The sequence below is a fragment of the Macaca thibetana genome, chromosome 10, assembly GCF_024542745.1.
Source record: "Macaca thibetana thibetana isolate TM-01 chromosome 10, ASM2454274v1, whole genome shotgun sequence".
Taxonomy (NCBI): Eukaryota; Metazoa; Chordata; class Mammalia; order Primates; family Cercopithecidae; genus Macaca; species Macaca thibetana.
In genome coordinates, this window is record NC_065587.1 from 11,889,466 (window position 1) to 11,917,301 (window position 27,836).

A 27,836-nucleotide genomic window follows, 5' to 3' on the forward strand; every position below is an offset into this window, starting at 1 on the left:
CTCTTCACCCTTAAAAAATGGCTTTTAACCTTTCAGCTCAATACCTTCCTGATGCTTCACTTTGCATGTTAACATTATTTTAAAATCATGGTTGAACCGATTTCTGAGGCCCAGGCCACTCTTCTAAGTGCTGCGTGGGTATGAGCTCATGTGAGGCTGCCCTAGGCCTGCCGGGGCCATTCCCATCTTACAGAGGAGGGGCCAGAGGTGCAGAGAGGTGGGGTAACCTGCCCAGGCCACAGAGCTGGGACAGATGGAGCTGGGGCCCCTTTCCAGGCCAGCCCTGTCCAGTCTCTGCATCACAGGGCCCTGCAGGAGAAAGCTGTTGGGGACTGGGCTCTCTTTTCACTAAATTTTAAAATCAGAACATTTCTCCTGATCATTGCGTTCTTTCTCACATTCCATGTTACTGGTCATGTTCTAAAAGATGAAGAGTGACCTTGGAGTGGAACCTGTCTGGGGTCATCTGCTGACTGTGGAGTCATCCTTGGATGATATGATTTATCTTGTGCTTCAGAAATCATTCCCTCCCCACACCCTCTCCTAAGACTTTGTATTTAAACAAAGTAAATCTTACAGAAAGCGCTGTAAACAAAATACCTGATTGCCCCAATCATCCTTTAGTTCAATTCTCCCAGTTCCTGAGCTCAGGAATGGCGAGAAGCACACAGAGGGAGCACCCTCTCAGGGCAGGGAGCACCAACCTGGCCATGACTTTCAGTGGACAGTCTCAGCAGGGGGCCTGGGCTGTGGCAGGTGGGGAAGGTTGCCCATTCAGAAACAGCAGTGGGGCAACCACACAGCAGGGCAAGTAGCGTGGCTGGGAGTGGGGATAGCAGGGAAGCCAGAGGGAAGGAAGTCTGGGGTTGGGGCTGGGGCAGAGGGAGGCCAGGGCTGAGGCCCAGCAGGACCACCAGACAGGAAGGGGCCGGAGAGACCCGGGCGGACTGAGTGGGCAGCGGTACCTGATCTGTGGATTCATGTTCAGCCTCTTAGATACGCTTGTCCCAGTCCCGCTCTTTTTTTTGAAGCGCTGTGGTTTCACTTCCTGCTTACAGCGCCCTTGCAGTTGGGCAGCCCTCCTTAAAATGACCTCCCAGCCAGGCACGGTGGCTCACGCCTGTAATCCCAGCACTTTGGGAGGCTGAGGCAGGCGGATCACGAGGTCAGGAGTTCCAGATCAGCCTGACCAAAATGCAGAAACCCCGTCTCTACTAAAAATACAAAAATTAGCCGGGTGTGGTGGTGGGCACCTGCAATCCCAGCTACTCGGGAGGCTCGCTTGAACCCGGGAGGCGGAGGTTGCAGTGAGTCGAGATCGTGCCACTGTACTCCAGCCTCGGTGAGAGAGGAGACTCTGTCTCAAAAAAAAAGTGACCTCCCAAGGCCTTGTGAGTCTTGGCCCCTCCCCCTTCCTGTTCTGGCGCTGGTGTGGGAGGCCATGGGATGCTTATCTTACTCAGTCTTTCACCCTGTTTCTGGTTTTATCTGGGGCCCTCCCCTGTGTAGAGGGACCTGTGACAAAGACAGGCTGCTCCTTGAGGCAGGACCCAAGGCCATTGCAAAGTGAAAGAGAAAGTCATTGCAGCCAGAGGCCTGGAGGTGGGTCCACACCACGCTGAGCCAGCAGAGCAGAGGCCCCTCCCCTGGTGGTCCCGCCCAGCTGGAGCCTCCTCTCCACCATCAAGACAGACAGGCTGATGCCTCTGCAGGGACTCCCAGATCCTGCCCTCAGGTATCAACCCAGAGACACCCCCCACCCAGCAGCCATGGGGACAGGGAGGGAGAGTGAAGGGCATGGCGTCTACCTCCCCCCAGGCCTTCACACTAGGAGGCCACCATGGGAGTGGGGGACAGCAGGTGGGTGTGGGCCTCAGATGTCCCACCAAGATGTCATGTGCGCCCCCAAACTGAGCTCTTTCCTTCCTGCTTCTCCTCCTTCCCCATCTCCGGCCCGGAGTTGCTCCCTGGTAGGATGAAGTTTTGCCCTCTCTTGTCCCCATGTCATGGAAGGGCAGCGGCTGGTGTCCCACGCCAGCCTGTCTGGGGCCTCCCTGTGGGTCTCACAGCTCCCTTCCCCTGGTAGCGTGCTCCCATGGTGCAGAGACCTAAAAATTATACAAGGTATACATTTACAAAGAACACTTTATTTCTTGATAAGGGTGATAGCCTGCAAGGTGGCCATCCTACAGCCTGGGAAAAGCAGCCTCTGGGAAACACCAGAGACAGACATTTAGAAGCAGGAGGGGTTGGGGCAGGAGCTTTATGCTGAAGAGGTTCGCTAAACATACATATTCAACAGGCTACAGGAGGAGCTATGAATATTCATGTAGGTGGTTGCAGTCCAGGCTTATCAAACAAATATGCATGTAACATATGATCCCAGGCGGGCAGTGGCTCACACCTGTAATCCCAGCACTTGGGGAGGCCAAGACAGGCAGATCACCTGAGGCCAGGAGTTCGAGAGCAAGCATGGCCAACATGGTGAGATCCCTTCTCTACTAAAACTACAAAATTAATCAGGTGTGGTGACGCATGCCTTTAGTCCCAGGTACTTGGGAGGCTGAAGCAGAAGAATCGCTTGAACTCGGGAGGCAGAGGTTGCAGTGAGCCGAGATCGTGCCATTGCACTCCAGCCTGGACAACAAGAGCAAAACTCTGTCTCAAAGAAAAAAAAAAAAAAAGGTTGATATTTGATATTTGGAGGCAGAGAGACCCCAGAGGTGCAGGTGCATAGAGGAAAAGCCACAGAGGACACGGCTGGAAGAGACTCCCTGCCAGCCAGGAGAATTGACCTCAGAGAAAACAACTCCACCCAACCCTCGAACTTGGACCTGCAGCCTCCAGATCTTCGAGAAAATAAATGCCCGCCGTGTGGACACCTGGCCCGGGGCATCTTCTATGGAGGCCACGGCATGAAGGGGTCATTTTTATAGAGTCTCATTCTCTAATAACTTACATCTGCCTTGAAAATGTCAAGTCAAATTTAAAGTGTGGAGAAGAGCCTCTAAATTTCATATTTCATTAGCAAAGAAAGAATTGTAATTTGGGACATACACGCAGTCCGGATGGTGTTCACCATGTCGGGAGAACAAAGAGATGGCAATTATAGGAGGAGAAATGTTCTCTTGCCCTTTGGGAAAGCCCGTGGGCACTAGGAAGGGTTGGGAGCTGGGAGGTTCCATTGCTGAGTTGCTGCTTTTGGAGCAAGGAGTCCAAGACTTACAGCCATTTATCGCAGAAGCTATGGATAAAGCTGGTTTCAGGGTACAACGCACAGTTTCAGGAGTCAGGCTTGCAGAGAAGTCCATTTCGGGAGCAATGGCGTGTGGCCTGACTGCTTTTCCTCTCTGGCTCCTGGCCTCTGTTTTAGCTGGGTATGACATGAATGACCCAATTCGTAGGATGAAATTTACAAAGGATGTTTCTCAAAACTTCTGGTATTCAATTTACATATATTCACACCCATTTAGGTTGAGTTTATTTATTGATTTATTTTCAGGCAGGGTCTCGATCTACTCTGCCCAGATCGGAGTTCAGTGGTGCGATCTCTGTTCACTCCAGCCTCCACCTCCAGGGCTCAAGTAATCCTCCCACTTCAGCCTTCCAAGTAGCTTGGACTACAGGTGCATGCCACCACATTTAGCTTTTTTTTTTTGGTAGAGATGGGGCTTTGTCATGTGACCCAGGCTGGTCTTGGACTCCTGGGCTCAAGCGATTCTCCCACCTTTGCCTCCTAAAGTGCTGGGGGATTACAGGCGTGAGTCACCATGCCCAGCCTAGGTTGAGTTTAGTAAGATTTGGTTATGCTGGGGAGATGGGAAGAGCCAGGTCAGGGGCACGCAGGCTGGAGGAATGGGGTCTGAGGGGGTGGATGGGTAGCCATGGAGGCAGAAAGGGGCCTCTGAAGGAAGAGCCTGGGAGAGCGGGGAGGAGGCGGTGAGGCAGGGGAGCACAGTGGAATGGCCCTGAGGGCAGGAGGGGCTCAGGATGACCAGGCAGAAACAGAGCTGGTCCAGGGTGGAGGGGAGGCCTGTGCAGCATGAGCAGGAGGCTAGAGGAGACAGACCATGAGGCCCGGGGAGACCCCTCACTGAAGAATCTCCCGTAGGCGTCTTTTCAGAAATCGAAAGCTGGTTTTTAGTCCTTTCCAAGGCTTGAATGGCTCACCATCATCGTACACAAACTTTTCCCAACAATATTTAAAATCTGAGAAAAAACGAGGAGAAAGCAGTGAGGACCCAGCAGGCCTCTCTCCAGGCCCTGGGCCCTCCCCTCCCAGGCCAGGTCTCCTGACTGCCAGTTGCAGTGGACACCAGCTCCGTCCCCACAGACTCCCAGGGGACACTGCCCCGCCCCACGGCATTGGAGACCCACCTGCCCCTCATGCTGTCCCTCCCGAACCCGCTTACCTCAGCCACCCCACATCTCACCTTCGTAGTCCATAATCTTCACAGAGACTCCTTTCTCACTCAGGCTGCGGAGCCCCTGCTGGTAATTCGGATACTGGGAGTAGTAGAGGCGGGCGGTATAGATGGTGAGCATCACATTGTTGTGCCTGGCCAGGAACTTGGCCACCTCCCCTGCACAATCTAGGCAAGGGCTCCAAGATGTGTACCAGGTGACCTGGTAGTCTGTGTTAGGAGACAGTATGTCCTCGCAGAACCAGGAGAGGAAGCACCTTTCTGCATGGCAATGGGTCTCAAGATCGACCTGGGGAAGGAGGAGGAGGAGAGCAGGGGAGCTCAGACCAGGAGCAGGAGAAGTGCAGGGGTGAGGCAATGGGAGCAGAAGGTGGGCCAGAGCCCGGGGGTGTTTCCTTATTTATTTATTTTTGAGGCAGGGTGTCTCTCTGTTGCCTAGGCTGGAGTGCGGTGGTGCAATCTGGGCTGACTGCAGTCTTGACCTCCCAGGCACAAGGAATCTTCCCACCTCAGCCTCCCAATTAACTGGGACTGCAAGTGTGTGCCGCCACACCTGCCTAATTTTTTTTGTAATTTTTGTAGAGACGGGGTTTCACCATGTTGCCCAGGCTCATCTCAAACTCTTGGGCTTAAGCGATCCTCCTGCCTCAGCCTCCCAAAGCTCTGGGACTATGAGGGTAAACCACATACATGGCCTTATTTTATTTCTTTACTTTTCATTTTTCTGGGTACATAGTAGGCCCCAGGGTGTTTTATTCATTGAGTTTCCCTTGTTCTATCCTTCTCCTTCCTTCTTTATTCTTTTATTTTTATTTTTTTCTGAGATGGAGTCTTGCTCTGCCACCCAGGCTGGAGTGCAGTGGCACAATCTTGGCTCACTGCAACCTCTGCCTCCCAGGTTCAAGCGATTCTCCTGCCTCAGCCTCCTGAGTAGCTGGGATTATAGGCATGCACCTCCACACCTGGCTAATCTTTGTATTTTTAGTAGAGATGGGGTTTCATCATGTTAGCCAGGCTGGTCTCGAATCCCTGACCTCATGATCTGCCTGCCTCAGCCTCCCAAAGTGCTGGGATTACAGGCATGAGCCACTGCACCGTGCCCGGCCCCTTCCTTCTTTATTTTATTAAGTCTTTCCCTGTCTCATAGACTTATGTGTGAATTCTGCCATATTTTCTCCCAGCTATCCATTCACCAGGCATCCTCAGCCCCTGCTATGGCCTGGCCCTCTGGGGTCTGCCTTGGTCCCTGCCTGCCTTCTGCTGAGGAATCAGGGCAGTGGCAGGGGCGGCCCCACGAGCCCAGCAGTGACTGGCCCAGACACAGAGCTGGACACCACACCCCCTGCTTCCCACAGCTGCTGTTTCCCGAGGACTGCCGGATGTACAGCTCCATGACAAGATTTTGGGGAACAAAGTCAAGAGTGAGGGTGCTGGGTGCTAAACAAGGCCTTTTGGGAAGAAGCAAAACCCCTCCACAATCTGATCACAGGAGAGTCAGGGAGGAAGATCTGGGCCACGGACTTAAAAAATGTGGGGAGGAGGCCAGACATGGTGTCTCACGCCTGTAATCCTAGCACTTTGGGAGGCCAAGGCTGGTGGATCACTTGAGGTCAGGAGTTTGAAACCAGCCTGGCCAACATGGTGAAATCTCATTTGTACTAAAAATACAAAAAAATTAGCTGGGTGTGGTGGCAGGCACCTGTAATCCCAGCTACTTGGGAGACTGAGGCAGGAGACTCACTTGAACCCGGGAAGCAGAGGTTGCCGTGAGCTGAGATAGCGCCACTGCATTCCAGTCTGGGTAACAGAGCGAGACTCCATATCAAAAAAAAAAAAAAAAAAAAAAAGAAAGAAAAAAAAAGAAAAAAAAAAAAGACATGTGGCAAGAAAGTACACACAGGAGAGCCCGCACCGGGCACGTCACTTATTGTGTTTTCTGCATTCCCAGCTGCTTAGCTCCTATTTGGGGTGCAACTAAGACTTTGGTGCTACCTGGTTTCGGAAGACGCCCGTCTCCCAGGAGACAGTTGAGTGCTGCTTTATAACTTCCACGGTGAAGCACAGCCAGGTTTCGTTCCGATTGTTGGCTTCCCATAGGTTTTTAAATTGGAAGTAGAATGTGCCTGGATCCATTGCCTTCATCGGGTTTCTGAGGGCACAAGAGAGAAACCCCAATGCAGAGACCCCCCCCGCCGGAGTCCTGGGGGCTGATGCCCACTGAACACCACTCCCTAGACGGCCCTGGGCTCTGGGCCTCCCCCATCCCTCCGCAGTCCTGAGAATGTCTGCTGCTTTCCCAGGCAGGAAGACTGGGAGAGAGAAAGAGGAGGTGATGCTGGCAGGGGCAGCAGGGCTGCAGTGACCTCTCCCATCTGGAACCCCAGCTCTGGGGCTACCAATGGGACACCCTCAACCTCCCAGTTTTTCTGCCACACATCTCCCAACCCATTAGGAAAATGCAACAGACAATAAAACTCTTCACCCTGAAATAATTGCTTGAACATTTCAGCTCAGTTCCTTCCTCCCATTTCACCTGTCCGATGATGATATCACACCGAATTCCCCAGGCCAAGGCTACCTTTATTTATTTATTTTTTTTTAAGATGGCATCTCGCTCTGTCCCCCAGGCTGGAGTGCAGTGGCACAATCTCGGCTCACTGCAACCTCCGGCCCCCGGGTTCAGGGATTTTCCTGCCTCAGCCTCCCAAGTAGCTGGGATTACAGGTGCCCGCCACCACGCCTGGCTAATTTTTTGTATTTTCAGTAGAGACGGGCTTTCACCATGTTAGCCAGGCTGGTCTCGAACTCCTGACCACAAGTGATCCACCCGCCTTAGCCTCCCAAAGTGCTAGGATTACAGGCATAAGCCACCGTGCCCTGGGTAAAATAAGGGTATTTGTCCTAATCATCATATTTTTTCTACATTCCATGTTACCAGGGTCATTTTAAAAGGGGAATGGTGCTCACGAAGGAGGAGCCTGTGTCTGGGGTCATATGCATCCTCCTCTGTTCACACTGGTGGCATCTTTGGAAGAAATGCCTTATTTTCTGGTACAGAGACCATTCCCTCCCCCACACCCTCTCCTAAGACTTTATATTGAAACAAAGTAAATCTTACAGAAATTTCATCAAAGTGCTGAGAACAAAATGTCGGATTGACCCAATCATCCTTTGGTTCAATTCTCCCAGTTCCAGAGCTCAGGAATGGTGGGAAACACACAGAGGGAGCACCCTCCCAGGGTGGGGAGCACCAGCCCAGTGGTGACTTTCTGGGGAGAGTCTCAGCAGGGGGCCTGGGCTGGTGCAGGTGGGGAAGGTGGCCCATTCAGAAGCAGCAGTGGGGCGACCACACAGCAGGGCAAGGAGCCTGGCTGGGAGTGTCGGCGGCGGGGGAGACAGAGGGGAGGGAGCCCAGAGGTGGGGCTGGGGCAGGGGGAGGCCAGGGCTGAGACCCAGCAGGACCACCAGGCAGGAAGGGGCAGGAGGGGCCTGGCAGACAGAGCGGGCAGAGGTACCTGATCTGTGGATTCATGTTCGGCCTCTTAGATACGCTTGTCCAGTCCCACTCTTTTCTGAAGTGCTGTGGCTTCTCTTCCCGTTTACAGAGTCCTTGCAGTTGGGCAGCCCTCTTTAAAGTGACCTCCCAGGGCCTTGTGAGTCATGGCCCCTCCCCGTTCCTGCTCAGGCACTGGTGTGGGAGACCCTGGGGTGCTTTACGTTTCTCTGACTCTGGCCCTCTTTCTGGTTTTCTTCTGGCCCCTCCCACTGGCAGAGGAAGCTCAGACAAAGACAGGCTGCTCTGTCTTTATCTGTCTTGGGCAGGACCCAACGGAATTGCAAAGAGAAAGAAAGAGAAAGAGAAAGGCATTGCAGCCAGAGCCTGGGAGGCGGGTCCAGACCAGGCTGAGAGAGGGGCAGGTGCCCCCTTGTCTGGTGGATGGACAGGCTGGAGCCCCCTCTCCACCGCCCCCTCCCCAGCCCTAATGTGTGCCCAGAACTTTGAGCAGCACCTCCCTGTTGAGTGAGGGAGGTTTTGAGACTCCAGTGGGGAAGGAAGTGTGGACTCCGCACAGCACAAGTGAAGGCTTAGGTGTGCCTCAAGTTCCCAGCTGTGTGCTGGGTCCATTGCATGCCTTCCCTCTTCCAACCTCCCAGCTTCCAGAAGGTGGGGCGCAGGTCAGCCCCTCAGAGGTGTGGGTGGAGGATGACCCAGGTGCTGAGGCAAGAGACTGAAGGCACAAACTGTTTCAGTATAGTAAAGAATATACTTACAATAAGAATAGTTATAATACAAATTAGATGTAGAGATCATCATGGACATTATCAATCATTAGTATAGACATTAATCATTAGCTTTTAATATTACTCTTTATTACTCTTTAATATTACACTCCTTTATTAAGAGTAATATCAATATTATTATGTAACTGGTGGGTATATGGTCAAGTGCTGAAGGGATGTTGTGAGAAATGACCGAGAATACAAGAGGTGAGCCCTCTGTCCCACCTGCGTAAGGGCCGCTTGAAGGCTCCTTGGTCAAGCGGTGACGCCCCTGCCAAGAGAGCACCCGTTACTTAGCAGACCGGGAAAGGGAGTCTCCCTTTTCTTGGAGGAGTCAGGGAACGCTCTGCTCCACCCGTTTCTTGTGGGAGGCTGGATCTTATCCAGGCCTGCCCGCAGTCATCCGGAGGCCTAAACCCCTCCCTGTAGTGCTGTGCTTTAATGGTCATGCTCCTTGTCCACTTTCATGTTCCTCACGTACTCCTGGTTCCTCTTTGACGTTCTTAGAAGATAGCGGTAGAAGAAATAGTGAAAGCCTTGAAGTCTTTGATCTTTCTGATAAGTGCATAGAAGAAAAGGCTGACTTACGCTGCCTTCCCTCTCTGCTTTGACTACCTGTAGGGAAGGGCCCCCTGTTCTATGATGACGTTACTTGCTTGACCTTATCAATCACTTGGACGATTCACCCTCCTAACCCTGCCCCCTTGTTTTGTGTGCAATAAATAACAGTGCGCCCAACCATTTGGGGCCACTACTGGTCTCCACGTCTTGGTGGTAGTGGTCCCCCGGGCCCAGCTGTTTTCTCTTTATCTCTTTGTTTTGTGTCTTTATTTCTTACAATCACTCGTCTCCACACACGGGGAGAATACCTGCTAAGCCCCATAGGGCCGGACCCTACATCAGGGACTGCTGACCCCCTCCCCACTATTAGCTTATAGTCCTGCCACGTCCCCCTCACCAAGATGGTAGAGACAGTGATCAATAAATACTAAGGGAACTCAGAGACCAGTGCTGGTGCCGGTCCTCCGTATGCTGAGCGCCCGTCCCCTGGGCCCACTTTTCTTCCTCTATACTTTGTCTCTGTGTCTTATTTCCTTTCTCAGTCTCTCATCTCCACCTTTCGAGAAATACCCACAGGTGTGGAGGGGCAGGCCCCCTTCAGTCCAGCTGGAGAAGTTGTGCTCTCTGTAGAGGCTCTGAACTCCTCTGGCTGCCACCCGAAGGCAGATAGGGAGGAGGATGCCTGGGTGGGAGGGGGTGCAGCAGCGCCCCTACCCGCATGGAAGCTTGTCCTACCTCTGCACAAAGCGGACTCCTAGTGGTTGTTTTTGGAAGGTGAAGTTTTCTTTCTTTCTTTCCTTTCTTCTCTCTCTCTCTCTCTTTCTCTCTCTCTCTCTCTCTCCCCCCCCCCTTCCCCAATATAAATCTTTTAATTTAAAAGTACATTTTACTGTCGAAAATGAAAACTTGGGGAGAGCAGAAAGATCACACACAGGGCTGCCACTTCACAGCTGGAGGGTTGCTCCGCAGCCTTCCAGAGGCGCTCCTCCCTTCCCAGACGGTGTGGGGGCTGGGCAGAGGCGCTCCTCACTTCCCAGACGGTGGGGCAGCCGGGCAGAGGCGCTCCTCCCTTCCCAGACGGTGGGGCAGCCGGGCAGAGGCGCTCCTCACTTCCCAGACGGTGGGGCAGCCGGGCAGAGGCTCTCCTCGCTTCCCAGACGGTGGGGCAGCCGGGCAGAGGCGCTCCTCGCTTCCCAGACGGTGGGGCAGCCGGGCAGAGGCGCTCCTCGCTGCCCACGGTGGGGCAGCCGGGCAGAGGCGCTCCTCGCTTCCCAGACGGTGGGGCAGCGGGGCAGAGGCGTTACTCACTTCCCAGGCGGTGCCGCGGCGGGGCAGAGGCGCTCCTCACTGCCCAGACGATGCAGCGGCCGACCAGAGGCGCTCCTTACTTTTCAGACGGTGCGGCGGTGGGCAGAGGCGCAGCCCTTGAAGGTGAAGTTTTCTGTTGCCATCAGAAAGAGATGGACAAAGGACCATGGGTGGAAAATAATCAATTCCGTTTATCAGAAACACACTTCGTAGAAGAAAATGGAATAATAACCCTAGACCAGGGAGGCATCGTCAAACCCAGCTGTAAGGCGGCAGTTAAGGCACAGTGGGGAAGGGACACCAGTTTTGCAGCCAGGCAACTCTGAGATCCCCCCTTCCTTACTGTGTGACCTTGGGTGGTTTACTTAAAGTCTCCAGGCCTCTAACTGCAGGCGTGAGCCACTTGCCCAGCCCATTTTATTATTTTGAAAATGTTTTCGGGCGAGGTGTGGTAGCTCATACCAGTAATCCCAGCACTGTGGGAGGCCGAGGCGGGCGGATCACTTGATATCAGAAGTTCAAGACCAGCCTGGCCAACATGGTGAAACCCGTCTCTACAAAAACAAAAACAAATTAGCCAGATGTGATGGTGCACACCTGTAATTCCAGCTACTAGGGAGGTTGAGGGGGGAGGATCACTTGAGCCATGATTGCATCACCGCACACCAGCCTGGGCGACAGAGTAAGACCCTGTCTCAAAAAAAAAAAAAAAAAAAAAAAAAAAGAAAAGAAAAGAAAAACTTTTTCCACCTGTGTAATTTTATTTGAAGAAGGTTAAAAATGGCTGATTGCGGTAGCTCATACCTGTAATACCAGCACTTTGGAAGGCGAGGTGGGCGGGATCACTTGACGTCAGGAGATCAAGACCAGCCTGACCAACATGGTGAAACCCTGTCACGACTAAAAAAAAAAAAAAAAAAAAAAAAATTAGCCAGGCATGGTGGCACACACCTGTAGTCCCAGCTACCTGGGAGGCTGAGGCAGGAAAATAGCTGGAACCCGGGAAGTGGATGTTGCAGTGAGTGGAGATCTCACCACTGTATTCCAACCTAGGCGACAGAGCAAGACTCCATCTCAAAAAAAAAAAAAAAAAAATAGACCGGGTGCGGTGGCTCACACCTGTAATCCCAGAACTTTGGGAGGCTGACGTGGGGGGGATCTCCTAAGGTTGGGAGTTCGAGACCATCCTGACCAACATGGAGAAACCCTGTCTCTACTAAAAAAGAATACAAAATTAGCCAGGTGTTGTGGTGCTTGCCTGTAATCCCAGCTACTCGGGAGGCTGAGGCAGGAAAATTACTTGAACCCGGGAGACAGAGGTTGCTGTGAGCCCAGATCGCGCCATTGCACTCAAACGTGGGCAACAAGAATGAAACATCATCTCAAAATAACATAAAATAAAATAATAAATATAAATATAAAAAAGAAGGTTATATATATTGGATCTTTAGTATATGATTGTATGGAATATATATCTAGAATATATATATATGGGATCTTCTGATATGATTTCTTTTGCTATATATGGAATCATCAGTATATGATTATACATGGAATGTGTGTATGGAATTGTTCGTCATTGACGTTTTTCACTCAGCATAATACCCTTGAGGTTCATCTGAATTGTTGCTGATTTCCATAGGTTGTTTGTTTCCATTGCAGGGCACGATTCATGGCACGGATGTACCACAGCAGGTTGAACCATTCGCCCACTGGATGTTTAGATTGGTTGCTGTTTTTGGCTATTGTGAACAAAGCTGCAATGAACACAGGTTTTTGTTGTTTTTTTAAAAATGTGAACATAAGTTTTCATTTCTCTGGAATAAATGCCCAAGAGTGCAATTGCTGAACTGTATGTTAAGTACATGTTTAGTTTTATAAGAAACTACTGGCTGGGCACAGTGACTCACGCCTGTAATCCCAGCAGTTGGGGAGGCCGAGGCTGGTGGATCATGAGGTCAGGAGATCGAGACCATCCTGGCGAACACGGTGAAACCTAGTCTCTACTAAAAATACAAAAAAATTAGCCGGGCATGGTGGCGGGCGCCTGTAGTCCCAGCTTCTAGGGAGGCTGAGGCAGGAGAATGGCATGAACCCAGGAGGCGGCGGAGCTTGCAGTGAGCAGAGATCGCGCCACTGCACTCCAGCTTGGGCGACAGGGCAAGACTTCGTCTCAAAAAAAAAAAAAAAAAAAAAAAAGAAACTACTTGGCCGGTCGCGGTGGCTCACTCTTGTAATCCCAGCACGTTGGGAGGCTGAGGCGGGCAGATCATGAGGTCAAGAGATAGGGACCATCCTGGTCAACATGATGAAACCCCGTCTCTACTAAAAATACAAAAATTAGCTGGGCGTGGTGGTGCGCACTTGTAGTCCCAGCTACTTAGGAAGCTGAGGTAGGAGAATGAATTGAACCCGGGAGGCAGAGGTTGCAGTGAGCTGAGATCGTGCCACTGCACTGCAGCCTAGGTGACAGAGCGAGAAACTATCTCAAGAAAGAAGGAAGGAAGGAAAGAAAGAAGGAAGGAAGGAAGAAAAGAAGGAAGGAAGGAAGGAAGAAAGGAAGGAAGAAAGAAAGAAACTGCTAAACTAAATTGGAGAATAGCTGTACTATTTTATATTCTCCCCAGCAATGTATAAATGATCCAGTTTCTCCAGCATTTGGCGCTGCCACTGTGTTATTTTAGCCATTGATAAGTCTGATAGGTCCGTGGTAATATTGTGGTTTTAATGTTCACTTCTCTAATGGCTAATGATGTCGAATGTCTTTTTCATGTGCCTGTCATCTACTTATTGCTCTGGTAAAATTTTTGCTCCTGGTTTTCTTTTTTTCCAATTTTAAAAATGTTGTGGTAATTTATACATAACATAAAATCTACCATCTTGACAATTTTAAGTACAGAGTTTAGCGGTATTAAACACATTAGACATATTCTTAATGTTGTGCAACCACCACCACCATCCCTCTCCATGGCTCTTTTCTTTTTTTTTCCTTTTTTTTTTTTTTTCTTTCTTTTTTTTGAGACAGAGTCTCGCTCTGTCGTCCAGGCTGGAGTGCTGGTGGCACGATCACTGTTCATCACGACTTCGGCCTCCTGGGATCAAGCGATTCTCCTGCTTCAGTCTCCCAAGTTGCTGGTATTACAGGCAGGCGCCACCACACCCAGCTAATTTTTGTATTTTTAGTAGAGACAGGCTTTCACCATGTTGGCCAGGCTGGTCTTGAACTCCTGACCTCAAATGATCCACCTGCCTCGGCTCCCCAAAGTGCTGGGATTACAGACGTGAGCCCCCACGCCAAGCAGGCTCTTTTTATCTTGTAAGACTGAAACTCTGCACCCATTAAACGCAAACTTCTCATTCCCTCCTCCCCATTCTCTCTTCTGCCAGCCCTGGCACCCACCATTCTACTTTCTGTCTTTACCATTTTGAATACTCTTTGTTTGTTTGTTTGTTTGTTTTTGTTTTGAGATGGAGTCTCGCTCTGTCACCCAGGCTAGAGTGCAGTGGCACGATCTTGGCTCACTGCAACCTCTGCCTCCCAGGTTCAAGCGATTCTTCGTGCCTTAGCCTCCCAAGTAGCTGGGATTACAGGCATATCCCAACATGCCTGGCTATTTTTGTATTTTTAGTAGAGACGTGGTTTCGGCATGTTGGCCAGGCTGATCTTGAAGTCCTGACGCTGCTGGGCAAAGTGGCTCACGCCTGTAATGTCAGCACTTTGGGAGGCCAAGGCAGATGGATCATAAGGTCAGGAGTTTGAGACCAGCCTGGCCAACATGGTGAAACCTTGTCTCTACTAAAAATACAAAAATTGTCCAGGCATGGTGGCTCATGCCTGTAATCCCAGCACTTCGGGAGGCTGAGGCGGGCAGATCACAAGGTCAGGAGATCAAGACCATCCTGGCCAACACGGTGAAACCCTGTTTCTACTAAAAATACAAAAAAAAAAAAAAAAAAATTAGCTGGGTGTGGTGGCGGGCGCTTGTAGTCTCAGCTACTCAGGAGGCTGAGGCAGAAGAATTGCTTGAACCCAGGAGGTGGAGGTTGCAGTGAGCCGAGATCATGCCATTTCACTCCAGCCTAAGAGACAGAGCAAGATTCTGTCTCAAAATTAAATAAATAAATAAATAAATAAATAAATTAGCCGGGCATGGTAGCGGGCCCCTGTAATCCCAGCAACTCGGGAGACTGAGGCAGGAGAATTGCTTCAGCCCGGGAGCTGGAGGCTGCAGTGAACTGAGATCATGCCACTGCACTCCAGCCTGGGTGACACAGCCTGTCTCAAAACAAACAAACAAACAAACAAACAAAAAACTCCTGACCTCAGGTGATCCGCTCACCTGGGCTCCCAAAGTGCTGGGATTACAGGTATGAGCCACTGCACTGGGCTGGCCATTCTGAATATTCTAAGTGCGTCATATAAGTGGAATCATTCAGTGTTTCTCTTTATGTGATTGGTTTATTTTACTCAGCATAATATCCTCAAGGTTCATCCATGTTGTAGCATGGGTCAGAACTTCCTTCCTTTTCTAGGCTGAATAATACTCCATTGTATGTGTAGACCACATTTTGCCTCTCCATTCACGTATTGATGAAAACCTGGGTTGCTTCTGTGGGTGTACAAATATCTCTCGGAGACTCTGCTTTCAATGTTTTTGAGTGTACACCCGGCAGCGGAATTGCTGGGTCATCTGGCCATTCTATGTTTAGTTTTTTGAGGAACTGCCGTGCTGTTTTCCACAGTGGCTATCCGCTGTCATTGGGTGAAGTGTTCTGTATATGTCTGTTAGATCTGGTTGGCTTATTGTGTTGAGTTCTCTATTTCCTTCCTTTTTTTCTATCTGGTTGTTCTGTCCATTATTGAGCATCGAGCACTGAAGTCTCCAATTATTGTAGAACTTTAATTCTCCCTCAATTCTGTTAATTTTTGCCTCATATATTTTGATGATCTGTTATTAAGTGTGTAAATCTTTTTTTTTTTTTTCTTTTGATACAGTCTCGCTCTGTCGGCCAGGCTGGAGTGCAATGGCGAGATCTTGGCTCACTGCAACCTCCACCTCCTGGGTTCAAGTGATTCTCCTGCTTCAGCCTTCCGAGCAGCTGGGATTACAGGCATGCGCCACCATGTCCGGCTAATTTTGTATTTTTTGTAGAGACGGGGTTTCATCATGTTGGTCAGGCTGGTCTCGAACTCCTGACCTCAGGTGATCAGCTCACCTTGGCCTCCCAAAGTTCTGGGATTACAGGCATGAGCCAATGCACCTGGCCTTGGTGTGTAAATTTGTATAACTGTTATACTTCTTGATGCATTAAAACTTTTATTAATATATAGTGTCCAGCTGGGCACAGTGGCTCACAGCTGTAATCCAAGCACTTTGGGAGGCCAAGGCGAGAGGATCACTTGAGGTCGGGAATTTGAGACCAGCCTGGCCAATATGGTGAAACCTTGTCTCTACTAAAAATACAAAAAATTAGCTGTGCGTGCTGGTGCACACCTGTAATCCCCATTATTTGGGAGACAGAGGCAGGAGAATCACTTGCACCTGGGAGGCAGAGGTTACAGTGAGCCAGGATCACGGCATTGCACTCTAGCCTGGGCAACAAGAGTGAATCCCTGTCAAAAAAAAAAAAAAAAAAAAAAAAGTATTTCTTCGTGTCTTATAACCTTTCTTCATTTAAACTCAATTTTTTTTTAAAGAGATAGGGTCTCACTATGTTGCCCAGGCTGGTCTTGAACTCCTGGGCTCAAGCAATCCTCCCACCTCAGCCTCCTGAGTAGCTGGGATTACAGGCATGAGCCACTACATCTGGTTAAAATATATTTTATCTAATATTAGCATAGCCGCTGCTGCTCTCTTTTGGTTACTATTTGCATTACATTTTATTTTCATTCATTTGGGTGAGCCCACCTTTAGTGTCTGCCACACTCTCCAAAGTGATATTCCCAGTTGATATTCCCACTAGTGTTTACCTGTGTATTAATAAGGCTGTCCAATTTTGCATATTTTATTGCTTATTTCATTTCTTCTATAAATTGCCTATGCATATCCTTTGCCCATTTTTGTGTTATTTGTAGTACACGAACCTTTTATCTAGAAACCTTTTATGAGATTAAGAAGGCTCGCTAAGAGTTTTGTTGAACTGGGAATGCTTTCTTTGGCATGGCAGCACGCTTCAAGCTCTTAAGATAGCTTCTAAGCTGTCTTTGCATCTTCTAAGATACTATTTTGTTTTGTTTTGTTTTGTTTTATTGTATTTTATTTTTTGAGATGGAGTCTTGCTCTGTTGCCCAGGCTGGAGTACAGTGGCGTGATCTCAGCTCACTGCAACCTCCGCCTCCTGGATTCTAGCTATTTTCCTGCCTCAGCCTCCCAAGTAGCTGGGATTACACGTGTTCACCTTCACATCCAGCCAATTTTTATATTTTTAATCAACTGATATAGTTGTAACATGATTCTGTTTGACAAGGAGTACTGGCTTGTGGTTTGGATTCACTATCAAAAGAGACATGCTAGTTTTCACCCAGTATGCATTTCCTTGGCTTTAAGAAAAGATACAGGACAGATGGGACAATGTGTGTAGCAGCACAGAGTGGAAGTCTCAGGACTCCCACATGTAGCTTCTGAGGCCCCTTGTCACTCAAACACACGGATACTTGGTCCTGAGGCTCAGGGAGTGTGGACCTGCCCAGCTCTGGGAAGCCATCAGCTCTGGGGCCTTCAGATTTCATGTCTTTTTTTTTTTTTCTTGAGACTGAGTCTTGCTCTATCACCCAGCCTGGAGTGCAGTGGCGTGATCTCGGCTCACTGCAACCTCTGCCTCCTGGGTTCAAGTGATTCTCCTGCCTCAACCTCCCCGGTAGCTGGGATTACAGGTGCCTGCCAACACATCTGGCTAATTTTTGTTTTCTGTTTTTGTTTTTGTTTTTTTGAGACGGAGTCTTGCCCTGTCACCCAGGCTGGAGTGCAGTGGCACAATCTTGGCTCACTGCAACCTCCGCCTCCCCGGTTTAAGCAATTCTCCTGCCGCAGCCTCCCTAGTAGCTGGGATTACAGGCACATGCCACCACGCCCAGCTAAATTTTTGTATCTTTAGTAGACACGAGGTTTCACCATGTTGACCAGGCTGGTCTCGAACTCAGGTGATTTGCCAACCTTGGCCTCCCAAAGTGCTGGGATTACAGGCATGCATCACCATGCCCGGCCAATTTTTGTGTCTTTACTAGAGAGGGGGGTTTCACCATGTTGGCCAGGCTGGTCTTGAACTCCTGACCTCAGGCGATCTGCCCACCTCAGTCTCCCAAAGTACTGGGATTACAGGCGTGAGTCACGGCGCCCAGCTGGATTTAATGCCTTTTTAGTCAGGGATTCTTCAGATCCTGGGCTGCCACGTCTCTTTGATTGAAGTTACTCATGAATTATAGTTTTTAAAAAATTGTGTTCTATTTTTGCCCAGTTGTAGTATCAGGGTTGTGATAATCCTGGGTCATGATTTGGGAAGCTTCCCATCATTTTCTTTTCTCTGGAGTAGTTTCTGTAATGTGGAATGATTTGTTCATTGACAATTTGGTATAAATTGCCAGTAAAGCCATCAAGGCCTGAGGTTAGGTAAGGATTGGTTACCTTTTCAGTGTCCTCATTGATGATCGACCTCATTGAGTGATTTTTTTTTTTTTTTCATTTTGAGTCAGTTTTGGTGATTCTTACTTTTACACCTTTTTTTTCTGTCTTTTTTTTTCTTCCGTTTTGTGGAGAACAGGGTCTCGCTATATTGCCCAGGCAGGTCTCCAACTCCTGGGTTCAAGCTGTCCTCCTGCCTCTGGCCTCCCTGAGAGCTGGGATTACAGGCGTAAGCCACCGCACCCGGCGTGATTCTTACTTTTATGGAATATTTATGTAAGTATGCTAGAAGGCCAAGCAAGACTTTTCCATCTGCCCTAGAATGGGTGACCGGGAGTTAAAACCATGGTCAAAGAGAGATTATGGACCTAACATCCTGAAGAAAGCTTCAGATGGGTCAGGGTCAGACAGACACACCACAGAAAGGCTCTGGCAAGGTTTGTGAAGAGGGTTTCAGCTTTGGCCGGGAGACCTCAGCAATAAGCAACAAGCAACGGCCGGGAATAAAGAGGGCGTGGGAAACTGAGTGTGTAGAAAAACACAACTCAAGCCGTATTTTTCCTCTGTTCTCGCACCAACACAACAACAATCAACACAGAAAACTTCTGTGACCAAATGTGGGGGATTTCTTCCCATCAACAGATAAGCAATCCATTCTTCAGCAGACACCAGCCGGTGTCCTCTCAGTCACATCCAGCACTACCTTGAGATGGTGTCAGCTCTCACAGGTTGAGGGCACAGTCCCCAGAACTGCCCCTGCTTTAGACACCAGTAGAAACCCCAGACTCCTGGAGTGTCTGACCAACAGGTTTCAAGTTGAGGTTCCCGTGACCCACTCTTTGGGTTCAGTTCATTTGCTAGAGCACTACTCCAGAGGCTGCGGTAGGAGAATTGCTTGAATCCAGGAGGCGGAGGTTTCAGTGAGCTGCGATCGTGCCCCTGCACTTCAGCCTGGGCAACAGAGTGAGACTCCGTCTCAAAGAAAAAAAGAAAAAAAAGATCAGTGAGTTCTAAGTGTGCCTAATTCACACTATGATTTTGTCTTTAACATATGAATGATTTAGGAGCAATAACATGTTACTATAGCAAGAACAGGAATCTAGCTCAAATACTGACACCATGGCAGCACAGCCTACCCTGAACTCATTGGAAATCAATATCCATTTGTCCCTTAAAATATTTTAAGTAATTTTGGAGAGATGTAGGAGAATAATACTTTTTTCTTTTTTTCTTTTTTTTTTTTGAGACAGAGTTTCAGTGTTGTCACCCAGGCTGGGGTGCAATGGCATGATCTTGGCTCACTGCAACCTCCCACTCTGAGGCTCAAGCAATTCTCCTGTCTCAGCCTCCTGAGTAGCTGAGATTACAGGTGTGTGCCACCACGCCCAGCTAATCTTTGTATTTTTAGTAGAGATGGGGTTTCACCATGTTGGCCAGGCTGGTCTCCAACTCCTGACCTCAAGTGATATGCCCATCTTGGCCTCCCAGAGGGCTGGGATTACAGGTGTGAGCCACTGAGCCCAGCAGAGAATAATGCTTTTTAAACATTTAAAAATTTTTTTAAATTTTAATTAATTTTTTTTTTTTTTTTTTTTTTTTTGAGACGGAGTCTCGCTGTGTCTCCCAGGCTGGAGTGCAGTGGCGTGATCTCGGCTCACTGCAAGCTCCGCCTCCCGGGTTCACGCCATTCTCCCGCCTCAGCCTCCCAAGTAGCTGAGACTACAGGCGCCCGCCACCACGCCCGGCTAGTTTTTTGTATTTTTAGTAGAGACGGGGTTTCACCATGTTAGCCAGGATAGTCTCGATCTCCTGACCTCGTGATCCACCCGCCTCGGCCTCCCAAAGTGCTGGGATTACAGGCTTGAGCCACCGCGCCCGGCCTAAATTTTAATTAATTAAATTTAATGTTTTAATTTTTTAGAGACAGGATCTTGCTCTGTTGCCCAGTCTAGAGTGCAGTGATGGCTCACTGCAACCTCAAACTCCCCGGCTCAAGCAATCCTCCCAACTTTGCCTCTTTTTTTTTTTTTTTGAGATGGAGTCTCGCTCTGTTGCCCAGGCTGGAGTGCAGTGGCATGATCTCAGCTCACTGCAAGCTCCCCTTCCCAGGTTCACGCCATTCTCCTGCCTCAGCCTCCCGAGTAGCTGGGACTACAGGCACCCACCGCCACGCCCTGCTAATTTTTGTTTTTTGTTTTTTTGTTTTTTTTGTTTTTTAGTAGAGATGGGTTTCACCGTGTTAGCCAGGATGGTCTCGATCTCCTGACCTTGTGATCCGCCCGCCTCAGCCTCCCAAAGTGCTGGGATTACAGGTGTGAGCCACCGTGCCTGGCTCCAACTTTGCCTCTTAAAATGCTTGAATTACAGGCATGAGCCACTGTACCCTTCCACAGTAATGCTTTTTAGGGGTTATTAGTTGGGGTTCAGCCAATAAACAGAACCACTAAGATGTATATATTTCTTTTACGAATTTTAAAACATACGAATCTGACCTTACCCAGTTGCAGGCTGGTTAAGCAACCCCCATGAAGTGTTGTCTTCGCCGCCTCTGATGCTGGAGCTTGAAGTCTGCGGCGGGGTGGTGCAAGGGGCCGTCACAAAGGGATGAGGAGAGCAAGAACCAGCTAGAACCCACAGGTCTGAGCTGTGGAGCCCACGAGGAGAGACAGAACCCATGTCATCGTTCTTGCCTCTGACTTTAATCGTGTCCTACTGGGGCCCTTCCTCAAGGAGCTAAAGACACACACTTGGCTCAGGATCAGAGACAATCAGGGACCATCTAGGACCACTCCTGGCAGCGGCAGGCCCAGGTGCTGCTTCACACCAAGGAGACGTGAGCATGCCAGAAAAGGGCTACAGCCTCGCTTCCTCCCAGCAGACTTGCCAGGGTGGTCTTTCTGTGGCTCACCCTGAAATCTGACTACCGGGAAGGGGGCGCATCCTGACTTGGTGCACACATTACAGAGCTTCCACAAGGGGGCAGAAGAGCTGCCCCCAAACCCTGAGAATTTGAGTAGGATTGCATCAAATCTGTAGATTTCACTTTTTTTTTTTTTTTGAGATGGAGTCTCACTCTGTCACCCAAGTTGAAGTGCAGTGGCATGATCTCGGCTCACTGTAACCTCCGCCTCCCGGGTTTAAGCAATTCTTCTGCCTCAGCCTCCCGAGTAGCTGGGATTACAGGCACACACTACCATGCCTGGCTAATTTTTTGTATTTTTAGTAGAGACCGGGTTTCACCATGTTGGCCAGGGTCTCAAATTCTTGATCTCAAGTGATCTGTCTCCCTCAGCCTCCCAAAGTGCTGAGATTACAGGCATGAGCAACCACACTTGGCCGATTTAACCTCTTGATATTAAGTTTTTCAATCCCAAAACATGGTATATCTCACCATTGATTTAGGTATTTTAAAAAACTTTCTCTTAGTTCTTAGTAGAGTTTTGTAGTTTTCTGTGTATGGGTCTTATGCAACTTTTAAATTTTTTTTTTTTTTTTGAGATACAGTCTTGCCCTGTCACCCAGGCTGGAGTGCAGTGGCTCAATCACAGCTCACTGCAATCTTGAGCTCCCCAGGCTCAGGTGATCCTTTTGTCTCAGCCTCCCAAGTATTTGAGACTACAGGTGCACACCTCCACATCCAGTTAATTTTTGTATTTTTTGTAGAGACAGGGTTTCACTATGTTGCCCAGGCTGGTCTTCAACTCTTAGGCTTAAGCAATCCACCCACCTCGGCCTCCCAAAGTGCTGGGATTACATGCGTGAGCCACTGCACCTTGCCTGCAAGAAGATTTTTTTTTTTTTTTTTTTTTTTTTTTTTTTTTTTTTTTTTTGAGACGGAGTCTCACTCTGTCGCCCAGGCTGGAGTGCAGTGGCACAATCTCAGTTCACTGCAACCTCCACCTCCCGGGTTCAAGCAGTTCTCCTGCCTCAGCCTCCCGAGTAGCTGGGACTACAGGCACACCCCACCACGCCCAGCTAATGTCCATATTTTTAGTAGAGATGAGGTTTCACCATGTTAATCAGACTGATCTCAAACTCCTGACCTTAGGTGATTCACCTGCCTCCCCTCCCAAAGTGCTGGGATTACTGGCATCATCCACTGTGCCCGACCATCAAGATGATTTTTAACGCCCTGTTTACAGGGACAGATTTCTGGTGATAGATAACAACCAATATTCTAAATGGCTCACTATGGGCCAGGTGCTCTTTATAATATATGTAGCTATAATATGAATATGAATAAACTCACTTAAGCCTCACAACCCACAATGAGGTTCCAGTGGCCCCCAGCCCCCTCGCTCCCCCCTCGTCCTCCTCCACTCTGCCATGGTCATCACACCCAAAGCCAAATGCCCATCAACAACAGCCTCCCGAGTAGCTGGGATTACAGGTGTTCACCTTCACACCTGGCCAATTTTTATATTTTTAATAGAGATGGAGTTTCACCATGTTGGCCAGGCTGGTCATGAACTCCTGACCTCAAGTGATCCACCTGCCTCAGCCTCCCAAAATGCTGGGATTACAGGCAAAATTCTGGGATTAGTGCCCGGCCCTAAGATGCTATTTTAATAGCAAATACTTTCTACTTTTTATCATTGAGATGGTCATGTGGCTTTTCTCCTTTAATCTATTGATATAGTTGCAACATCTTTCTGTTTGACAAGTAGTATTGGCTTGTGGTTTGGATTCACTATCAAAAGAGACATGCTAGTCTTCACCCAGTATGCATTTCCTTGGCTTTAAGAAAAGATACAGGACAGATGGGACAATGTGTGTAGCAGCACAGAGTGGAAGTCTCAGGACTCCCACATGTAGCTTCTGAGGCCCCTTGTCACTCAAACACTTGGTCCTGAGGCTGAGGGAGTGTGGACCTGCCCAGCTCTGGGAAGCCATCAGCTCTGAGGTCTTCAGATTTAATGTCTTCTTTGTTTCTTTCTTTCTTTCTTTCTTTTTTTTTTCCTGGAAACTGAGTCTTGCTCTATCACCCAGGCTGGAGCGTAGTGGTGCGATCTCAGCTCACGATAACCTCTGCCTCCTTGCTAGAACTCAGAAGGTGGAGGTTGCAGTGAGCCAAGATTGCACCATTGCACTCCAGCCTGGGAAACAGAGCGAGACTCCATCTCAAGAAAACAAAGAAAAACAACAAAAATTCTATATTTAAAATTTAATTAACTTTTTTTTTTTTTTTTTTTTCAGATGAGTCTCACTCTGTCTCCCAGGCTGGAGTGCAGTGGCACGATCTTGGCTCACTGCAAGCTCCGCCTCCCAGGTTCAAGACATTCTGCTGCCTCAGCCACCCAAGTAGCTGGGATTATAGGTGCCCGCCACCATGCCCGGCTAATTTTTGTATTTTCAGTAGAGATGGGGTTTCACTATGTTGGCCAGGCTGGTCTCGAACTCGTGATCTCAAGTGATCTGCCTGCCTCAGCCTCCCAAAGAGCTGGGATTACAGGCGTGAGCCACCCCATCCAGCCCAGATTTTTTTTTTAAATGAAACATTGTATCTGAACTAAGGAAGTTGCATGTAAAGTTAGGTAAATGGTAAAATACAAAAAAGAAAGGAAGAATCTTTGTAACTGATTTCAAGACTTGTTTCAATTGTCTCAGCCAGGTTTGAACACCTGGATAGAGACCTACCTGGCTAGATCAACTTTCAGCTCTGCTTTGCAACCTCTAACTGCAATAGTCAGTTTCCTCATCTGAACAGAGAAGGTGAAAATGATGGCGCCTCACTGTAGGGCTGGGCGCAAGGGTTCAGTGAGCTGCTCCCCTTCAGGCATAAGGAACGGAGCCTGGTGGGTGGTCAGCACTCAGTAGATGTTGCTTATTTCTGCTTCTGTTTGAGTTGTTAAAGTTTACAGCGAGGGGAGTCATAACACCCAGTGCCAGCTCCCAGTTTGGGGCTATGCACACTCAAGGACCGTAGCACTCGACAAACATAGGCTGATAGCCTGCGTGTCCTCCCAAAGGCACAAACAGCAAGGCTCAGGAACAGGGGAGGAAGGGCTGGGAGCACCAAGGGTGACTGCAGAGTCCAGCCCAGGAGACTGGGGAGTGTCCAGCTGAAGAATCCAATTTGGTGTCATAAGTGACCAACATTGAGACCCGGGACCCAGCCAAAGGGAGGACACGGCCAGAGCAGAAGGCCCAGGGAGAGGAGGTTCTGTCCAGCTGGGAGGAGGATGTTCACAGTCACAGGAGCCCCCAGAGGAGGGGGTCAGAGTAGAAAAGTGACCACAGTGTGCACGGCCTTGGCCTGGCCTCTGTATTTCTTCTCCTCAAGTTCTGTTTCTCTTATCTTTACCATTTGAGGCCTCACCTGGCATGATGCTCTTCAGGGTCTCTGTCCATGGAGCACCCGTCCAGAAGGCAGAACTGGGGGAGCCGGCCCCATCCTTCCCTGGTTCCAGCACATGGAAGGTGCAGATCTGAGCTCTGCCCAGAAGCCACGAAAGCCCATCTGATACTAGCCTTGGTGTCCTGGACTGGGACAGACTCACGTACATCCCTGCAGCCTTAGGGCAGGTCATCCAGGTGATGCCACTCTGGGTGGCAAAGACAAAACCCAAAAAGGACGGGCAGGCGGGGGGTCATGGCTCATGCTTGTAATCCCAGCACTCTAGGAGGCCGAGGTGGGCAGATCACTTGAAGTCAGGAGTTTGAGACCAGCCTGGCCAACAAGGTGAAACCCAGCCTCTACCAAAAATATAAAATATTAGCTGGGTGTGGTGGCACCCACCCAGAGTGTTGTAATCCCAGCTACTGTAATCCCAGCTACTCAGGAGGCTGACACAGGAGAATCGCTTGAACCCAGGAGGCCGAGGTGGCAGTGAGCCGAGATGGCGCCATTGCACTCCAACCTGAGTGACAGAGCAAGACTCCGTCTCAAAAAAGACAAAAAAACAAAAAATAAGACAAGCAGGGGCAGGTGCAGGCCAGCCCCATCCCCGTGTTTCCCAGCACCTGGCCCAGGTTCTGTAGGTCACAGACTCCTGGGTGTCCAAGCGGAGCTGCAGGGTCTTCTCCAGTGTGGCCTGGGGGTCCTGCGACCTGTCACCGGACTCTGCTGAGGCAAGGGACGAAGGGTTATGCCGCACGTCTCTGCTGCATGCTCGCCCTCTAGAGGGTGTGACCTGAACAGCACACTTGAGAAGTCACATTTTTCTCACCTGCTTACAGTTGACCAGGGGGTCTGTTAAGGAAAAGCAGCCTGGGTGGCCACAGCAGGCTTTGGTAACAAGGTTCTGTCTGCCCCAGAGCCTGGGTCCAGGCTCTATTCTGGTGTTACCGAGGGCTGCAGCAGGGTGTGCTGGGAGGCCAACATGGATGGGTTCACAAACCAGAAATGTTAGACTACACACAATAGTTTTACATCTGTAAACCATTTCATCTGATGACAAACATGGCCTCAGACTCAAATGTTTACAGCACACTGGGGCAAAAATACTGTCTGGAGTTAAATTCTCAGTAGCAAATTGTACAAGCCAGAGAGCAGGGCAGCGCCTCCAGAGAGGAGAGAAGACAGGGTGGGTGGGGCCCCCCACCAGCACAGAGGGAGGCCGGGACCCTCCCTGGCCAATGGTGGACAGGGGGAGCCACTGTCTGGGCTTCTGACTCCCACGAGCCAGCCCAGGGTAGGTTAGATGTGAGTGAGAATGATTTTACTGCAGCCCCTGGACCCAGGATCTTCCATAAGAGCCACAACCTGAAACAGCAGGGAGGGCTCCCCGGGGACTGCTGTGCCCCCCACCAGTGCCGCTGCCCTGCACACCCACGTTCCTCTGTGCACTGGAGCCTGACTCTCTCGGGGCAGCAAAAACCCAGTGGGAACTGGCCCCTTCCTGGTCCTCTTGAGGTCAGGTCAGGGCAGAATTTGTGAGGACGGAGGGCATGTCTCCCTGGGGGTGACTCTGGGCTCATGTCGGTGCTGCAGTCCTTAGAGTGACTGGGATAAGAGTGTGCACCGTCCCTGGGCCAGCTGGAGGGAAGGAAGGAGATTGTGCCCTTTCCTGGGGAGTGACAGCACCTCCCCATTTCAGCCTCTGCGACACTGAGGGAAAATGAAAGATCCCACATCCCGCTGGTGTTTCCACCAGAGCCCAGGAAAGGTCCCCGGGGACAGAAAGGAGCTGGTTCCGCATGTGGGCGGCAGGGATGGGAGCAGAGCGAATGGCCTCCTTCACAGATACAGGCTTTGCCCGAGATTCACCCTGGTCCCCTGTAAGTGGAGACAAGGCAGGTACCCAGCAGGGGTCCAGAATATTGAGGGACAGAGCAGGGCAGAGGGACCCTGGGCAGGTGCTGGGCTGTGCAGCCCGGGTCACTCTGGGACCAGAATGGAGGTCCCGCTTGGGTCTGGAGTCCATGCTGCTGTGTACGAGGTCCTGGCTCTGCCACCACTGTGGGGCTCCGTCTCCCTACACCCCAGAGGGACCACAGGCTCTCCGTTCCCAGCCCAGGTCCCAGCAGTGTCATGGGGCTGTGTCCAGTCACCTCACCAGGACTCACAGGGCTCCCAGGTAATGGGCAAAGCTGTGAGTTGAGGCCCAGGGGACAGGGGGCCTGGGCCCTTGGAAGGTGGAGTTCTGGGGGACGTGGGGTGGGTCTCCCTGGGACCTGCCCTGTGACATGACTAACTGTGGGGTTCTTTCACCAGCTGAGCCCCTCTGGCCTCCCCTACACTGGCCGCTTTCCCAGAATGACTGCACGTTTTTCATCACTTGCTTCCAACAAGTGGAGTTCGGGCGGTTGTCAAACCCAGAGACACAAGCAAAGGGCAGCTTGGACAACCCGGTACCTCCCGCACCCACCCCTGTGTGGGAAACACAGGGCGGGCCTGGGGTGTGCCCTGGAGTGCTCTGGGGCACCTGGAGGAGGTTTCTTTTTGTCAAGTCTCTGTCACTGTGTGTGGGTGCGTGTGTTGTGTGTGCATGTGTTTGTGCGTTGTGTGTATGTCTTGTGCATGTTTGTGTGTTGTGTGTGTGTGTGTTGTGTGTGCATGTGTTGTGTGTGCATGTGTTGTGTGTCTTGTGCATGTGTGTGTGTTGTGTGTTTGTGTGTGTGTTGTGTGTGTGGTGTGTGTGTATGTGTTGTGTGTGTGTTGTGCATGTTTGTGTGTTGTGTGTGTGTCTTGTGCATGTTTGTGGGTTGTGTGTGTGTGTCTTGTGCATGTTTGTGTGTTGTGTGTGTGTGTCTTGTGCGTGTTTGTGTGTTGTGTGTATGTGTTGTGTGTGTGTTGTGTGTGTATGTGTGTCTTGTGCGTGTTTGTGTGGTGTATGTGTCTTGTGCATGTTTGTGTGTTGTGTGTGCATGTGTTGTGTGTCTTGTGCATGTGTGTGTGTTGTGTGTTTGTGTGTGTGTTTGTGTGTGTGTTGTGTGTGTGTTGTGTGTGTTGTGTGTGTCTTGTGCATGTTTGTGTGTTGTGTGTGTCTTGTGTGTGTCTTGTGCATGTTTGTGTGTTGTGCGTGTGTGTTGTGTGTTGTGTGTGTGTGCTATGTGTTTGTGTGTGTGTGGTGTGTGTGTGGTGTGTGTGTATGTGTTGTGTGTTGTGTGTGTGTGTTGTGCATGTTTGTGTGTTGTGTGTGTCTTGTGCAGGTTTGTGTGTTTTGTGTGTGTGTCTTGTGCATGTTTGTGTGTTGTATGT

The 27,836-nt window shown here is 50.0% G+C and overlaps 2 protein-coding genes across 6 annotated transcripts in view; both read right to left on the reverse strand.

The window, feature by feature from the left end:
• LOC126963734 (DNA dC->dU-editing enzyme APOBEC-3G) overlaps window positions 1–27,836 on the reverse strand; it is a 105,490-nt gene that overhangs the window by 67,383 nt on the left and 10,271 nt on the right. The window contains exon 1 of one of the 5 annotated variants that reach the window (XM_050806297.1): window positions 966–1,777. The exons of 3 other annotated variants lie outside the window; for them this stretch is intronic. In XM_050806297.1, the coding sequence (XP_050662254.1) occupies window positions 966–982 (17 nt within the window). In that variant the 5' untranslated portion in view covers window positions 983–1,777. Of the gene's footprint in view, window positions 1–965; window positions 1,778–27,836 lie in introns of those variants that run through there. One more of the 5 variants, XM_050806304.1, reaches the window with a different exon arrangement.
• Window positions 2,130–10,111, reverse strand: APOBEC3C (apolipoprotein B mRNA editing enzyme catalytic subunit 3C). The gene is made up of 5 exons (XM_050806375.1): window positions 10,107–10,111; window positions 7,940–8,026; window positions 6,417–6,573; window positions 4,434–4,713; window positions 2,130–4,209 (listed from the first exon to the last, which is right to left on the reverse strand). The coding sequence occupies exons 2-5, from the start codon at window positions 7,954–7,956 to the stop codon at window positions 4,091–4,093; spliced, it is 573 nt and encodes a 190-aa protein (XP_050662332.1). The 5' UTR covers window positions 7,957–8,026; window positions 10,107–10,111; the 3' UTR covers window positions 2,130–4,090.